The 18,367-nt window shown below is 40.2% G+C and overlaps 2 protein-coding genes across 2 annotated transcripts in view; one reads left to right on the top strand and one right to left on the bottom strand.

The window, feature by feature from the left end:
* Positions 1-5,784, bottom strand: part of STK36 (serine/threonine kinase 36) — a 40,543-nt gene extending 34,759 nt beyond the window's left edge. Inside the window, exon 1 of the mRNA XM_089520394.1 lies at positions 5,653-5,784. Within this exon, the coding sequence (XP_089376520.1) occupies positions 5,653-5,661 (9 nt within the window). The 5' untranslated portion in view covers positions 5,662-5,784. The remainder of the gene's footprint in view (positions 1-5,652) is intronic.
* RNF25 (ring finger protein 25) lies at positions 83-16,682 on the top strand. The gene is made up of 10 exons (XM_089520399.1): positions 83-174; positions 4,443-4,517; positions 5,736-5,838; positions 5,937-6,004; positions 8,677-8,746; positions 8,835-8,906; positions 10,994-11,134; positions 13,054-13,143; positions 15,174-15,308; positions 15,684-16,682. The coding sequence occupies exons 1-10, from the start codon at positions 107-109 to the stop codon at positions 16,410-16,412; spliced, it is 1,551 nt and encodes a 516-aa protein (XP_089376525.1). The 5' UTR covers positions 83-106; the 3' UTR covers positions 16,413-16,682.
* Positions 16,683-18,367: the final 1,685 nt, after the last annotated feature.

Here is an 18,367-nt window from a genome sequence, read left to right as displayed (position 1 = left end):
GAGGAGAAGGCTCCAGAAAATGGCGTCGCCCGGAGGTTGCCTAGCAACGCCCGGCCCGGAAGTGGACTTCGCTCGGCCGCCCCGCCTTCCTTTCTGGAGAGACAAGATGGCGGCGGCCGCAGGAGGAGAGGAGGCAGCGGCCACGGCGGCGGCGGAGCCAGGGGAGGAAGACCGGTGAGAGGGCGGCTGGGCGCCCCCAGGGACACCGGGCAGCAGCCGGTCACGAACCGAGCTCTCTCCCTTTCCTTCTCGCTCTCGCTCTCTGTACAAGCCTTACATAAGTAAACAAAAGAAGAAGAGGATGCTTGCTCAGGGCTTACATATATATTATATATATATTATACGTATATAATATATATATATTACCTTGCTCAGGTCTTACACACACACATATATATATAGAAGGAGAGAGAGAGAAGAAGACCTGAGAGCAAGCTAATATTATACACACAAACACACTCTATATAAGCTTGCTTAAATCTTCTGTGTATATATATATATATATATATATATATTAGCTTGCTCAAATCTTCCTCTGTTTATACATATATTAGCTTGCTCAGATCTTCTTCATATATATCTATATAGGTATGTAGATATAAATATATGGTCAGGTCTTCTTATATCTACATATCTGTATATACCTATATAGAAAAATAGAGAGAGAGAGGGAGAGAGAAGAAGACCTGAGCAAGCTAATATATTAGGTTATAAACAGGTTATATACAGGTCTTCTTTTCTGTATAGATAGAAATGTACATAGATATATGCTCAGGTCTTCTGTGTGTGTGTGTGTGTATATATGTGTGTGTGTGTATATATATATATATATATATATATATGAAGAGAGAGAGAGAGAAGAAGAAGACCCAAGAAAGCCTTTATATAAGCTTGCTCAGGTCTTTTTCTTTGTCTTCTTTTGTTTACTTGTGCAAGGCTTGTACAATGAGCCCTTGGTATGTGTAGCTTTTGACCAGTTCCCCAAACATATGAAACCCCCCATGAGACATGGCTGGCATGCATGCCTCTGGTATAATAAGCAATAAACCAATAAGGATTTCTACAAAGATACTATCAGGAAAGGCCTTTTGAAGATATGGTTAAAAATAAAAATAAATCTACAATAAAATACCCCTCTGGCACTCAACGCAAGAGGCTTTTTTTTAGGACAGGTGGAAGGATAATTCAAAGTGGTTAACTTATAAAGAGTTAACAAAGCTAGACAAAAACAGTAATGTTCAAATAAAGCAGAGAGGAATTAATACAGGAAGGTAAAACAGTACATTGGTTTACATATACACAAATTAAGAGGAAATACATAGAAGACATCAGGAAAGATGGGATAGGAAAAAATGCAAATCAACTAGATGAATTATGGTGGAAACCTGGTAAGAAAAAAATATCTAATACATACAAAATATTATTGACTAGAACTATGGAAAAAGAAACGATTAAGGAAAGTATGATAAAATGGGCAAGAGATATCGGCCATGTAATACTATATGAAGATTGGCAGAAAGCATGGCAAAGAACAAATAACTTTACAGCTTCACAAGATCTTAAGGGAAATTACATGAACATATCCAACAGGTGGCATTTAACACCGGCAGAACTAAAAAGAATCTATAAATTACAAGATCTCTCTATGCATCATATGTGGTGGTCATGTGAGATACATGGGCAAATTCAGAATATACTGGTATTTAAAATCCAATTTGAAATGGTTCCTGAATTATACCTGTTAAATATAACATCAATCATGAAAGAAAAGGTTGAAAGGAAACATTGGAGGGTAATCTTTTATCTTATAACACCAGCCAGAATAATGATAGCTAAAGATTGGAAAAATAAAGAAGTCTCGCCCATAGAAAAATGGGCAATAAAAGGACAAGAGCTAAGAGAACTAGAGAGATTAACATGCTTGATTAACAATAAACCAAAAAATAGACTAGAAGAAGAATGGTCTCCATTCTTCAATGGTGGCATGACTTATTTGGAATCAAGAACGACCTACTGAATTATTAAGAAATTAGAAAGCAGAAGACGTAGAGAATGGAGAAAATAAGATAATAAAGGAAAGGACAAGATAGATATATTTGTTTTTCAAGAGGGTAGAATAAATTTAATTTGTAAATGAAGGAAAATAAGTGGTTAAGGTAGAGTATTAAGGATATTGATAACTATAAAGAAACTGTGTAAGACTTATATTGAAGAGGAAGTCAATTTATTATATACATTCAATAATATACCAATTATGTACCATTTTTGTATGTACGTTTACATTTATTTCAATAAAAAAAGCAAACCCCACATTGCTGTGATAGCTTTAAAAAGTATGTAATGTTCTCTTTATCCTATGGCTCTTGAACCAAAGCTTTGTACAATCATGCTGCAACAGGCATAATCACAGTTGTTGGTATTGGTAAAGAGAGACATGAATGGAACTGGTTTATAAAATCTATAAGACATGGCTTTACAGCAGGCCCTTGGTGTCTGCTGGGATTTGGTTGCAGGACTCCTTGTGGATACCAGAATTCTTGGGTGTTCAAGTCCCATTAAATACAATGGCGTAGTAAAATGGTGTCCCTTATGTAACCATGGCAAAATCAAGGTTTGCTTTTTTGGAATTTTTATATAATTTAAAAATTTAAATCCATGGATAGGGAGGACTAACTATATTATTATTATTATTATTATTATTATTATTATTATTATTATTAACCTTTATTTATGAAGCGCTGTAAATTTACACTGCGCTGTACATGCAATCTTTTTAGTTAGACGGTTCCCTGCCCTCGGGCTTACAATCTAAAAAGACATGACACAGAAGGAGAAGGGAGTGGTGGAGGGAGAGGGTAAGAGGTTCATCAGTTCCTCTCTACCTCCGAGGCCTGGACCAAGGCAGATGGACTGGAGGGAGGGCTTGTAGAACTTTACTTTGTTTGTTACGACCAACCAAGGAAAAGGAAACATAGCCAGGGAAGCCGTGTTGGCTATATATCGCAAAGTACAGGGTGACCAGATGTGTTCTCCTTTTCCAGGATGTGCCCTATATTTCAGCCTTCTGTCTAGGAGGAATTCCCAAGTGTTCTTCACTTTTAGCATAGCTAAGAAGCATGGATTTATATTTCTGCTGAGTGTTTTGAGCTTTTATTGGATCATGCCCTCTTTTTCTGGAAGGTCCTTCATTTTTGTGATGCCTTGTCCTCCTTTGTGGATGTGACATCTGGTCACCTTTTAATGTACAATAACATCCAAAATCCACAAAACAGTGGTACCTTTATGGGGCTGACCAAAATGCACATTATAACATGATGCAAGCTTTCGAAGCTCCTATGGCTTCTTCATCAGATAAAGTTGTTTTAAAAAGGAAAGAGGGAGAGAAAAATGACATTTCTTGGCATTCTAGGTACTGAGGACTGGAACAGAAAAATAAATTACCGAATCTAGTGACCGGAGGAGTAGGAATATTAACCCCTCTCCATCCCTAGTAACAAGTCTGCAGCATTGGGGCCACCGTTTTTCCTTCTTCTTCTGAAATGCTGCCAGGGGTCTTGCCAAAACTGTTTTTGTTTTCGGTTGATTTGTTTCTGTGGATAACAAAAATGGTTTCCCTTATTTGAAGACTTCTCTTTCTAAAATCATATATGCTGACCCTGAGGTCTCCTAACATTCAGCTGCTCTAGTAGCTAAGACATAGATACAGTCATCCCTCTATCCATGGATCCAATTATCCACGGTTTGAAAATAGTATATATGTATGTGTGTGTGTTCCAAAAAGCAAATCTTGATTTTGCCATTTTTTAAAATCATTTTACTTCCCCATAGTCTATAATGGGACTTGAGCACCGATGGATTTTGGTATCCATGGGGATGTCCTGGAACCAAAGCTGACCAGGTACCAGGGCCCACTATATAGCCATTTCTTACATATTTTATAAACCAGTTCCATGCGTGTCTCTCTTTACCAATATCAACAGTTGTGATTATGCCTGTTGCTGCATGATTGTACAAAGCTATGTTTCAAAAGCTGTAGAATCAAGAGAAAAGTATATGTTTTAAAGCTACACAGTGATATGGGATTTCATGTGATTGGGGGAGTGGTTAAAAGCTGTGGATTTTATTATTATTAATAATAATAGTAATAGTAATAATAATAATTTATTTATACCCCACTCTTCAGCCAAAAGGCTATCAGAGCGGCTTACAATTTGTTAATTAGACATTATCATTAGAAGTAGTAACAACGTAGCCAATAAATTGTTCCAGTTCATGTTTGTTTGTTTGGGAGCAGGGAGTAAGATTGCATGGTGTCTTTTTCTCTCTAAGACCAATTCCCATTGGAATAATTATGTAGAACCTGCTTGCTCCAGTAATGCTTTGCTATCTAGATAGGGAGATCTGAGAAGATGAGCCTGTTTGTAACATTTCTTTGTCTTCAGGGTTTTGCCTTCAGAGGTGGAAGTCTTAGAGTCTATCTACTTGGATGAGCTACAGGTGACTAAAGGAAATGACAGGTATTTGCATTATTGTCAGATATGTTGCTTGTCCTTAGATATGAAATACAGGTGGGAAGCCTTTTTCAGACAGATGGCTGCTGGGCTACATTTACTCAGGGCTAACCTGTGGCTGCATGCGAAAAGTGGGTGGGCCCAAAGAAAAAGTGGGCAAGACCACCTCACACTGGCCTGTTACAGACTGCCAAAATAAAGCTGCTTCAGGTCTCTTTGAAGGTATGCTATTTAAATGATGCATGCATCCTAAGAATCCGGAAGCTGCACCAAAGCTGCCCTCCAGTGCTTAGGAATGGAGTGTGGCTTTGGTGTGACTTCCAGACTCTTAGGACCCATGCATCATTTAAATAGCTTACCTCCAAAGAGACCTGAAGCAGCTTTATTTTGGCAGTCTGTAACAGGCCACTGTTATACACCCACATACATCAGCAATACCTGCTTGTATGTCCAAGAACATTTTCTTTAAAAAAAACACTATTTTGTGAAGCTGAGTGAGGTGAAACTGTAGAAGTCTCCATAGGCTAGATTTGGCTTAAAGGATTCTTCACCTGTAATATAAAGCCCTACATGGCTCAGGTCCAGGCTGTTTGGCAGACCATATCTCTGTATATGAACTGGCCCAGCCTCTGCGATCCTCAGGAGAGGCTCTTCTCTCCATCCCACCACCATTACTCGACAGTTGGTGGCGACATGAGAGAGGGCCTTTTGTGTGACTGCCCTTAGACAGTGGAACTCCCTTCTCAGGGAGACCCAAATGGCCCCTTCCTTGTTATCCTTCCACCAGTAAGTTAAGACCTATCTGTTTAGATAAGCTTTTAAAACAGAAAGTTTTTAAAGTGTGAGATGGTGTTGTATTGTTTTAAAGTATTTTTAGCATTTTATTATTTTAATATGTAACATGTTTTAAGATTGTAATAATTTAATTCAATTTTAATGTACTATTTTGTATGCTTTTAACTCTACTGTTTTTTAATGTTGTGAGCTGCCCTGAGTCCCGGTTTTGGGGAAAGGGTGGGAGATAGATAGATAGATAGATAGATAGATAGATAGATAGATAGAATCATGGTAAGAACATACGTCTTTGCAAAGTCTCTATTTACTTTTTCTTCAGTCTGAGAAAGGAAGGAATAGCATATACCTGTGTCATTGTTGTGTTTGATCTTCCATTTGTTAGTGCTCTTCTGATAACTGACCCTCACTTGAATTTTACTCCAACCGTAGGTCTGACCCCTGGGAAATCTCCATCACCTTACATCCAGCAACTGCAGATGATCAGGATTCTCAGTATGTCTGCTTTGTTCTTGTCCTGTCTGTGCCGGTTCAGGTAAAACCAAATACTCCCTTTATTGCCATTTTGCCATAATATATGATTATACTATTTGTTTTAACTTATTTATTTATTTATTTATTTATTTATTTTAGTATCCAAATGAAGTGCCAAAAATAACTATTCGAAATCCCCGCGGGCTGTCAGATGAGCAGATTGGGAAGTAAGTGGAGTATGTGGAGAACATTCAGTGTTACTATTTAGTGCAGAGACTAAAATAACATTATTTTCCTCTATTACAGACTTTCTTTGGAAGGAGTAATTCTAATCACATAATCTTGTTTTGCCCACATTATATTATGAGAATTATCCATTAGTTAACGCTTTTTTTAGATTTGCAACTGTACTATGGCAGAGAGGGCTCAAGCTGTTACTGTCGTACTGATATTGAGAGGAAGAGAAGGAAGATACCTTATAGGACTGTATATTGTAGTCATATATACAACATAAACCTTTTGGTTTATTGCTGTGCTACAATGTAAAAACAAACCCCAACCCTGTCTCTTAAAATTGAGGGATTGAGTGTTATTGTGACTTGTCAGCTAATCTGGATTCTGTTTAGGGTTACATCATCACCTTTTAGCTACCAGAGTGCCTACTTCATGATGGTAGTTATACCAAACAGGCCAAATTAACATCAATACTCGTCTTAAGTATTCTTAAATATTGGATTCTCAGGGTATTTATGGGAAATGAGCAGGCTCTGGGGTAATATAGGCTATTTATTATATGTATTCATAAATACACAAACATGTACATTCCTCAGAGGGAGGAACACAAACATGTCAATTTATCGGTGTTTACCTTCATCTTATTAAGTTACTTGTAAGGCATCATGCCTTCCTTACATTATATAAGATGGCCATTAGGATATTTCACTTTCATAAGGAGTGAACCTTTATCTCTTTGCAACTGTTGTAATGGTTAACACATACATGAATATTACCATCTTAAACAATATAATTCAGCCATATATCCATCGTCATCACATTCTTTCATATGATCTATAGTGTCTGTTAAGGCATTATACAGATATTTCATAAAGGCTTTCACATGTACAGAATTCTGCCCTTGTATCATATCCATAACAATCAAAGAATACAGTCTAATCCAGTGGTTCTCAAACTGTGGTTCGTGACCCCTTTGGGGGTCGAATGACCCTTTCACAGGGGTCACCTAAGACCATCAGAAAACACATATTTCCAATGGTTTTAGGAACCGAGACCATTCCCCTATGATTGGGGATCACCACAAAATGAGGAACTGTATTAAAGGGTCATGGCATTAGGAAGGTTGAGAACCACTGGTCTAATCTGTTGAGGCACTACCCTTCTCTAAACAGTCACTTCTGATAACACAGGCATTCAAGTGTTAATCTCCTTGAGCACTGTTAAATCTTAACAGTATCTTCTATATGCATCTTAACAGGCATCTATAATGGAACATACATCTATTTCAGCATAACCTAGATAAATGTCTCACCAGTACCGTCTCTCAGTAACAGCCCAACTATCAAGGACCACAGTCTTCATCAGTGGAGACATGCCCAAATAACAGTCTGATCTGTAGCTCTATCTTGGCTCTTTTTATTCTCTCCTTATCCTTGCCCAGGTTGTCAGTTATCCAATCAAATTAAAATGAAGATGCTGACAGTTCCCATGTTTGTGATATCCAGTCAAAACAAAGATCTTTAACTATAATCCTGGTTGTGGTCCACTAGAAGTCTTTAGCTGCTGTCTGTCTGGATTACATCAACCATCATAGCACCAGCTATGAGGTTATCCTTAGTCAAATCTACTGGAGGTCCTCTTATCCTAGTTACAGTTGAGCACACTACACCTGCTAAAGGTTACTACCGGTCACATCTGCTCACATCCACAGTGTAAGGTTATTCTCAGTCATATTTCATTGATATTTGAGCAGGCATTTTCCAAGACTTAAGCTGTTGCCAATTTCTCACTGATACATATACCCACTCTAATGCATCTAGATTTCTGAACCTCTGTTATATTTTATATGCTATACTCTATAGGTTATATTCTGTACTTTATTGGTTTATGCCCAGGCTGCAGAGTTGACAGCCAAAAATGCCTAGCTATTATTATTCTCTCTGACTTTTCTTCGCGAACAAAGATTCAGGAAGGACTCATCCCGTGCTTTCTACAAGCGCGTTGATGACTAAAAAGGCCAACCTGAGATAAACAAGTCCGGTTGCAGAAAGCACAGCAGAAAGTCTCCTTATTATTATTATTATTATTATTAAGATTTATTTATAAAGCGCTGTAGGTTTGTAACGTTATGGAAAATAGAAATCCCTTTTCTGAAAGAGAGAAGTGTTTAATCAACCAAGAGAAGAGGGAGATAATATCAAAATGTATTGTCTTAATTGAAAACAAGGTCTAGTTTTTTAATCCTTGGGTATCAATATGGACATTGGACAAATATCTTGAGATTTCCTGTCCTTCTAAAGTGTTCCCTGAAAAAGTGAATAATTCTAAATTGCTGTTGCCATAGTCCAAATTAGGAAATAACTACACCTTTTCATGGGTCATATTCCACTGCCAGACAACCATCACAAGATCATTCACACAGCAGCACTAGTCTGAGCAAGGGGCACATTACTTACCAGTTGGCATCATACCACTTTTTTTCAACATGTTCAGAAATAGAAGGTGGAACACAACTTGAAGTAGTGGACTATTCAGCTGAAATTTTATTGATGTTCATCTTGTTGTAATTGGCTGGTTTAGCCAATTCTTTAAGTGTTGCCCTCTAAACCCTCTAAACATTTATCAAAATAGTTCTATTCATACCCCTTTTTTGTCATCATTCTAGGATTTCACAGACACTGCGAAGTCTTACTAAGGCCCGACTTGGTACACCTATGTTATATGAACTTATAGAGGTAAGAAAACAGAAAAACAGAGAGACCAATTTATTTTGAATGCCTGACCATATGTGAAATGATATATTGGCTCTCCATCTCTTCATAGAAGGGAAAGGAAATCCTCACTGACAACAACATCCCACATGGCCAATGTGTGATTTGCCTGTATGGCTTTCAAGTAAGTAGATACTGGATTGCTTTCTTGTTCTAACCATTTGAGAACTAGTGAAATTGACAACAGTGATATAATAATAATAATAATAATAATAATAATAATACGTTTTATTTATAGACCACTATTCCGCGATGATCATAGCGGTGTACAGTAAAAATTGTAATACAATACAAAATACAAGGTGACAGTTAAAGGAGGGAGAAATCTCGTCCTTCAGGCAGTCCCTGATGTTGCTGGGTCTGCCTGATCGCTCCCTCTCAGGCCAAGATGACAGTTAAGGAGGGAGGGGCCTCTTCCTTCAGGCAGTCCCTGATGTTGCTGGGTCTGCCTGATCGCTCCCTCTCAGGCCAAGATGACAGTTAAAAGAGGGAGGAGCCTCTTCCTTCAGGCAGTCCCTGATGTTGCTGGGTCTGCCTGATCGCTCCCTCTCAGGCCAAGATGACAGTTAAAAGAGGGAGGAGCCTCTTCCTTCAGGCAGTCCCTGATGTTGCTGGGTCTGCCTGATCGCTCCCTCTCAGGCCAAGATGACAGTTAAAAGAGGGAGGAGCCTCTTCCTTCTGGCAGTCCCTGATGTTGCTGGGTCTGCCTGATCGCTCCCTCTCAGGCCAAGATGACAGTTAAAGAGGGAGGGGCCTCTTCCTTCAGGCAGTCCCTGATGTTGCTGGGTCTGCCTGATCGCTCCCTCTCAGGCCAAGATGACAGTTAAAAGAGGGAGGAGCCTCTTCCTTCAGGCAGTCCCTGATGTTGCTGGGTCTGCCTGATCGCTCCCTCTGAGGCCAAGATATAAGGTGATGATGGGGTTTACTCAAGAAGGAAATCTGTAACAGAGCCTTTTGTACATCTATGGTGATCCATGAGAGAGCATCACATAGGATTTTATAGCTGGAAGAACTATAAAAAGCCAGGTAAACTCTGCATGGTGGTGAGATACAAAACCTGATTGGATTTGATGACATGTGACAAATGAATAGATGTTATATTGTCTTGAAGCATCCTGTGAGCAGCATCCTGTTAGTGACATAGCACACATGTAAGTGTGAAATTTGTTTCTTTAGATGGGGTGCAGGGAATTATTCACTAATTGCATCCAATCCAAAACCTCCCCCAGCACCTGTCAAACCCCAGGAGGGGTCACTTCTTAGCAGTGGGTGGGGAAGTCATTTAGATAGTGAAGACATGGATGCTCAGGGCTTTGAGAGGAAGGAAAAGAAGGGTGCTCTCTTATCTGGATTACACCTTTATCCCCCCCCCCCCCCCGCCATAGGACCCGCTGCATTTTCATCATCTAAATGACCTCCTCCTCTCTTACTCTCCCCGCCAGTAAGCAGCAATAACTAAGGTCCCTCCCAGGTCTTCACAGCTTTTTGGGGTGGAGGGTAGGGAGATTCCATAGTTCCATGAAATGTTGCTCTCCACCAGCTTGGTAAAAATTTTAAGCCTTAAGCCTAGCTAAAATTATAAGTGATTATATTTTACATCTTTATTTTCCCAGTGTATAAAAGTTCTTTCCAAGATAACTATTCATTTCACCATAATAAAATATTACAATTCTTGTCAAGGATGCTCACTCTTTTTATTTGTCAGAAACATTGTAAATGTAATCTTTTCTGACTGGAAAGTGCGTAATATTCTGGCCTTTGGAGCTGCTGAAGAATTTATAAAATTGTCAAGGCATTGATGGCCAAAGCCCAAAGAAAAGAACAGTTGTAAAGAATGCAGAGGTATGCCAATCAGTCTTCTTACAGCAGTTAGAGGTTTTATCTAACTTGCAAGGGTTATGAACTCAGAATTATCAGAACACCTTAAAACATTCATCTTCCCCCATCTTGGTATATCACTGTATGTCATTCTGGAGCAACCAATTAGATTGATCTTTTCAAGGAAAGGAGCAATTTGCTACAACAGAAATGAGACACCCCTGTTCATATTCAGAACAATACATGTGTTTTACATCCAAAGCATTATCCTCATACTGCAGAGGGAGAACTGAGACTCTAGAAGTAACACACTTTGTGACATATATTTCAAACCACACAGTATTTGAGGTAATACTGTATATTCATAATATTCTGCCCCCTTCCACTGTACAGGAAAATGAAGCCTTCACTAAGACGCCATGTTACCATTACTTCCACTCATATTGCCTTGCCAGTTATACACAGCATATGGAAGAGGAGAAATGTGCACAGAGGAAAGAAAGATTACAAACATTGGCTCCTCTGCCAAAAGAGGTAATAGCACTTTCTTTATTTACTGCAATTGTTTTTACCAGTTCTCTGGCTGTTTTGCTCAGGAATGATTTCTGAGTTTGGAGTAATCTTTGAGATTATGGCATCATAATACATGGAGAACATTTTCCAGGCTAGATAGAAATCAGCTTCCCATTGTTCAGTGTCATATATTTGTACAGTCAGCCCTCCGTATTCAGGGATTCTTTATCCACAAATTCAACCATCCACAGCTTGTAAATATTCCAAAGAAAATATAAATACCAAAAAGAAAACCTTAATTTTGCCATTTTATAGAAGCAAGACATATTTACTAGGCCGTTGTGTTTAATGGGACTTGAACATCCACTGATTTTGGTCTCCACAGGAGGTCCTGGAACCAAACCCCAGCAGATACCAAGGCCCACTGTACTCGTTTGTGGGTTCTTTTGTTTAATAAGAACAAAGCTATAGCCAATGAGTAAATTCAAAAATCTGATGTTTATCTTGAGAGATAAACAATAAACTCTTGCTCCAGTTACTACACTTTAGGGTTCTACAGATAGAGGTGGATTTTGCAGCTCCAGTATAAAGGAGCTGTGTACTGAAGATCATGCATGCCAGTAACCACATAGAAAATATTATGGGTGGATCACAATCCAACCTGTGTGGTGGGAAAGGGAGTGGACCAGAAGCCTATCTGTATGGTGGAAAGGGGAGAAGAAGATATACTGATTACTTTACTTCTTATGTAGCAGTGTTTTTCTATATACATGTTAGTTTCTCAGGAAACAAAATAATCTCCCAACCAATAGAATAGTTTTTGACAGTATTCCCAGCTCTGATCTTCCAACTCATTTTTTGTTAGTTTGTTTTGTTTTTTACTGGTTTTGATATAAGCTCTTGCTGTGTCAAGAAGATCATAGAATAATAGAGTTGGAAGAGACCGCAAGGGCCATCCAGTCCAACCCCCTGCCATGCAGGAAATCCAAATCAAAGCATCCCCGACAGATGGCCATCCAGCCTCTGTTTGAAGACCTCTAAAGAAGGAGACTCCACTACACTCCGAGGGAGTTTGTTCCACTGTCGAACAGCCCTTACTGTCAGGAAGTTCTTCCTAATGTTGAGGTGGAATCTCTTTTGCTGTAGCTTGCATCCATTGTTCTGGGTCCTAGTCTCTGGAGCAGCAGAAAACAAGCTTGCTCCCTCCTCAATATGACATACCTTCAAATATTTAAACAGGGCTATCATATCACCTCTTAACCTTCTCTTCTCCAGGCTAAACATCCCCAGCTCCTTAAGTCGTTCCTCGTAGGGCATGGCTTCCAGACCCTTCACCATTTTAGTCGCTCTCCTTTGGACATGCTCCAGTTTCTCCACATTCTTTTTAAGTTGTAGTGCCAAGAACTGGACACAATATTCCAGGTGGGGCCTGACCAGAGCAGAATATAGTGGCACTATTACTTCCCTTGATCTAGACAGTATACTTTTATTGATGTAGCCTAAAATTGCATTGGCCTTTTTAGCTGCTGTGTCGCACTGTTGACTCATGTTCAACTTGTGGTCTACTTGGACTCCCAGATCCCTTTCACATGTAGTTTCATTCAGTCCCCCATCCTATATCTATGCATTTAGTTTTTCCGCCCTAAGTGCAGATCTAATAGCATCTGAAAAGAAGAAAGCTTTAATGGCTAAAATCTCTGCCAGGCAATTAATGTAGTTCATAAAAAGCATTGCGTTTTGCTCAGGATCCAGGCTATGCCAGTAACACTTGAGTGATGTGTCACAATTCTTTTGCTAATAACAGTGACCTTAACTGGTAAAGGAAGAGGACTTTTTTAAAAAGGAAAATTGCTGCTTACTAAATCAGAGAAATTGTAGACTGTGTAGTCAGTAATGTCTTAATCCATATCTAAATTTTTTATTAACTTTTTTCTGTACAGGAAGATGATGTGCCATGTCCTGTGTGCCGGGGGCCTCTGGTGTATGACCTTGAAACACTGCAAACAGCGCCACCACCTCAACAACCAATGGTGAGAGAGCATTCAAAATAAACTTCTCAGAGCATCTCACCTCCTGCTAAAGCATGGGTGGGAAACATGTGTCCCCTGAATCTGACTTTTGTAGTCCATGAAGCCATGTGCTAGTCTTCCAATCCTCCCATTTTTTAAAATGTGTGATTTCTGTGCAATTTCATCAAAAAAGCCATGCACAAACCCCCCTCAAGCTTTGCCCATGAGAAAATGTGCTACAATACCTCCACTGTCCCCCATCAAGCACTACAGAACCCCATAGTTTGCAGTTCCTCTCAAAATGGCAATTAGAAGTGACTTCCTGTTACCATTTGTAGAGGGATTGCAGAGGAAAACCATTTCAGCTTGCTGGGGGATGGGGGGAATGTGGCCTGTGGGAGTTTGGGGTGAAATTTCCCCCAGGTTTTTGTGAAATTACCCAGCTCTACTCTAAGGGATGCTTCCTCTATTTCCAGTATTCTTTGTTACTAATCAGGGCTACCTAGAAGCTCTTAAACAGTGTTCTTGATATTTTCCAGATTACAACATGCATCAAGTTTGAGGAATGCCTGGCTTGCATATGCAGCTGGACTGCAACTATCATCAGCCCAAGCCAGTGTAGCAAACTTGAAGAATGATGCTTATTGTAATAAGTATGGAGGGCCACATGTAACTAAGGGGCTAAACAAACTGTCTTGAAGGGCCAGTGTGGAAGCGTGGCATTTTGACGCCTCGCCCCAAACAATATGGCAGAGCCGTTACAGCACTCTGTTGGTGCAGCGTTTAGACATGCTGTGGCAAAGGAGCACTGAGAAGCCACTGCCATAGCAGTGAGAACACCTTTTTGCTCGCGCTAAAAGGAGCAGCATTTTGCCATTCTTTTTAGTGCCGGCAGAGCGCCAGATCAGGGCCACAGTATGTGGTTGCCACAGTCCCAAGCCAGCGAAGAAAAGGATGACAGGACTCTGCTCCAGAGTGGCAGTCTGTTTTGCCCCTTAGTTTTAGCATACATGGTGCTCTGTGCTTTTGTGAATTGTGGATGATTGTGGTTTGAGTACTGAAAAATTTACCTGAATGTTAATCCATTGCCAAGAAATGTACAGTTGTCCCCCCGAATTCACGGATTCGATAATTCACGAGTCCCTAGGTGTGTGCGTGTGCACTCCTCTCTCTCCATCCTGCCCCCCCCCCCCCAGGCTTTTCCCCTGTGAGTGACAGAAAAGCCAGGAAGGTGCACGCTCACAGCTAGGGACTTGTGAATAATTGAGCTCCCTGAAGCCTTGGACTGAAGAGGGATGTGGCCAAAGCGCCCTCCTTCCTTCCCTCCCAAGGTCTGAGAGAGGTCCCTGGACTTCTCCCAAGTCTTGGGAGGGAAGGGGGACAGGGCCAGTGCACTCTTTTCCCTTCCCTCCCAAGGTTTGACAGAGGCCCCCCGACTTCTCCCAAGCCTTGGTACTGAAGGCAGATGCAGCCAAAGTACCCTTTTCCCTTCCCTCCCAAGGTTTGAGAGAGGTCCCCTGACTTCTTTCAAGCCTTGGGAGGGAAAGAAGAAGCAGCCAGCACGTGCTCCCATGCCCTTCCAGCACATCAAACAGCTTGCTAGAGCTGTTTGAGGCTTTGGAGGGGAAATGTACGCGCACATGAGTACATGCTAGTTCCCACCCATTATTTGCCAATTTTCCATATTTGTGAGGGTCCTCCGCCGCTAACCCCCTGAATCCAGAGGAAAGATTGTAATCTGATTAAGAGAAAACAAGTGCCAGAACATTCACAGGCCAAAAAGGGGACCTTTCCCCCTCTCCTACCTTTCCTTTTGCTATCTTGTTTTCAGTACACACTATGTAGTAGATTTAACTAGCCTTGATGCATTGAATTTTGTGTTTTTTTCAGTGCTTACAGATATAATTATTTGTACAATTCCAAAACAGTTTGCCCTTCTGGGGGCAGAACCAGTGGCTCTTGCATGTCTTGCTTAAATAAGCATATAACAAATTTGTAGCACAGAGACAGAAAACTCAACTCTTGCTAGAAAACATTTCTTTTCCCCATAGGAAGTATATCAACCTGACACACAGACACTGCTGCACAGAGAGCAACTACACCTGATCTATCAGAGACAACAAGCAAAAGGAGGCATCATTAATCCTGAGGCAGAGCGAAATCGGTACTTCATTAGCCTGCAAAAGGTTAGTGGGATCATTGGGACTACAGAGATGATAATTTGATGATTGGTATTAGGGGAAAATGATAAAATTGAGAAATCTTTTCACAGTACAAGAGCAGTTGATTTTCTTTGCTAGGAGAGTAGCTGATGTACCCTGTCTTGTATTGCAAGAGGTGACTGCTATTTATATCTTTGGCGATTTTTTTAAGTACTCTGTATCTGTACAGTATTATTCCTAGCAGCATTTTGCAGCATACAAAGTCTGAAGGGTTTAGTCTAGACTTCAATACTCATTTGGTGACACCAGGATTTTACCTCTTGGTATCATAGCCTGGGGATCAGACTATGCTGAGTGCATGTGTTTTCTGCCTTTCATCATGTTATCTCTTTTTCTCAGTCTTCAGGTGACCCTCAATATGAGCATGGAACCATTACAGAGAATGCCATGGATGCAGAGAAGGAGCTGCCACCAGCAGACTCAGAACATCCTCAGGGAATGATAAACACTGTTCCAGTGAGAAATGAATCTGACAAAATAGCGAGACCGCCTATTACCTTCCATCACCACAGCAAGAGAGAGAGGACACGAGGGGAGAAGTCATCTTTGCGAGGCCCTGGCTTGCAATTGCACTTCAAGACTGTGGAGATGCCAGCAGAAATGCGTACCAGTGTTGAAGGAGAATCCAGAGCCTTTAGTAGAAGACCTAACTGGAGGAAAGAGAGAGGGCAGTGGAGCTGTGGGAAGTACAGCCAAAACTTTCCAAAATCTTGCAGCAAAGACCAAGTGTCCTTCCAGATGGATAAAAAAGAGCTATGTACCAGTGACATCTCAACAGTCAAAGAAGAGTTGTGTTTAAGAGAAAAGAAAAACGCTGTGGGGAAATGGGAATCAGTGCAGAAAACTGAGGCCCAAGACAGAGAGAAAGATGACATAGAGGCTAGCCATAGTGAACTCAGGGAGCCAGCCAGTTGGCAGGGTCAGCGTGGGATGCAGAATTGCAGGCGATGGGAAAAGAGCAAGAACAGAGAACATGGAACTTATCCTAAAATGTCAAGATGCCAAGGACAGTCCAGACCAAACTTAAGGAGAGAACCGCATGGCCAGCAAGCTGAGGGTGGCTCCTAGCAGATAAGAGTTGAATTTTGAAGGAAGGTTTTTCCCTAGGGGAGAATACTGATGATTTTGTTATGCTTTCTGTTAGCCATCTGCCTCTGAATTATTTAGGCAAAAACAGAGCTTTGGTAAAATTCTTTGGTGGTGCATGAGTGGCCTACAACTTGTTGAGTTGCATGAGCTTTGTAAGTGGTGTGCTGTTCAGAAAAATCATAATGGTGCTGATGGATTATGGTGGTGATTGACAATTTCAAAGGCAATAAATAATAGCCAAATATTGGTGCCCATGGATAAATTGTAGGATCTTCTGACAAGTTAACATTGTTGCAGAGGTGAGGAGATTAAATTTATTATCTTAAAGGGGAAGCAGTGAAAAATACATTCTTGAATGTAACACTATTTAAAAACTATTAAAATAATAGAGCACAAGTCTTTATTTACTGTCTAGTGCTATAGATAGGAATTCCCAAACTTCTTTCCATTTAGTGTTACACTGGTCCAAGACATGATGTGTTTGAATCAATTTTGACCTGGCAATTATTAGAATTCAAGGTCCTTGGTGTGCTGGATAATAAAAGGACCTTTGTTGAGCCCCATAAAGTTGCAGCCAGACTGCCTGATGAGAAACAGGCTGGACAGCGCCTCATTGTATTTAGTTCACTGGCAGTTGATTCACTTCAGCTCTTTAACACTTTAACGCTATAATTGGTTCATCGTAACTGTAACACTGAACATGCCCTTTCCAAAGGGCTAATTAATTTAATGATCAATGGAATATTTGCATTCAGAATATCTAGTTTAGCTGATTTCAGGATAGTCTTCATATGAAATTTTTTTATTCCAATTGGCAGCATGCCAGAGCTTTCAACTACAGAATCAATAGTCCTTTCTCTTTGCTTGTTATTACAAATATGACTGATACCTGATCCTCTTCTTTTGTGATATGATCCTCTGCAGGATTTGAACCACACAGGATGATGGTTCTCATCCCTCCAGGCATTTTGGACTTTACCTCCCAGAAATCCCAGCCAGCTAGACTAAGGGTCAGAAACTCTGGGAGCTGAAGTACAAAATAGATGAAAGACCAGAGTTTGGGAACCACTGGTTTAGGCTATATTTTGGATAGTGGCCATCTTTGATCCATTTCTGGCAGCTGCAAGTGAGAAGGGTTATCTGTACAATCTTTTCCTTCCCCCTTTGTAACTCATTGTATGTATGCACAACAGAGATATGAAAGTCCAGGGGGTAAAAATTGAATATTTCAGGGGAAAAACCTCCTCCCAAAGCTTTTATTTTCTGGGAAAAAGTGAAGAAAATGATTTGTGAATGAAATATTTAGGGTAAGGTGTTCCTGTGTTTTCAGTCCCCAAATTATTTTTAAAAATACATAGCAGATTTATGCAAAATGTGGTATAGTGATTTGGGCACTGGACTGTGACTCCAGAGACCAGCGTTCAAATCCCTTCTCAGCCACGAGAACACACTGGGTGACTTTGGGAAAGTCACATTCTTTGTCTCGGAGGAAGGCAAAGGCAGACTCTCTGAATAAATCTTGTCAAGGAAATGTATTGGGAAGGCCATTATAGGGTCACCATAAGTAGAAAACGACTTGAAGATACACAACAGCAATATAGATTTTTATGTGCAATATCTTAAATTATTGCTGTTCCTTGCCTTTATTTTGTTTTCTTGATCCTTTTATGAGAATGAATGCTTTATGTTTGCTTGGCAATTTAGCAGGTTAGAGGAGACAAAAGAATTTTATTTGTTTTACTAATATTTTTTTTCCAAACTGATTTTTGGTTTGTGTTGGATTATGTGCCTGCTCCTTAGAAACTTGCAAAACCAAAGCGGTTGCTTAAAGTTCAGGTGTTCCTTACAGTCTGGAACCGTGTAGCTCAATTTGTAATGAGGCCAACAACAACAACAACAAAAGGAAATTCAAAAGGGAAATTGGATTTGGAATT

The sequence above is a fragment of the Sceloporus occidentalis genome, unplaced genomic scaffold, assembly GCF_023333645.1.
Source record: "Sceloporus occidentalis isolate IW3139 unplaced genomic scaffold, rSceOcc1.0.p SCAF_4, whole genome shotgun sequence".
NCBI classification, from domain to species: domain Eukaryota; kingdom Metazoa; phylum Chordata; class Lepidosauria; order Squamata; family Phrynosomatidae; genus Sceloporus; species Sceloporus occidentalis.
Note: the sequence above shows the minus strand (reverse complement) of the source record. Positions and strands in the feature narration are given on the sequence as shown.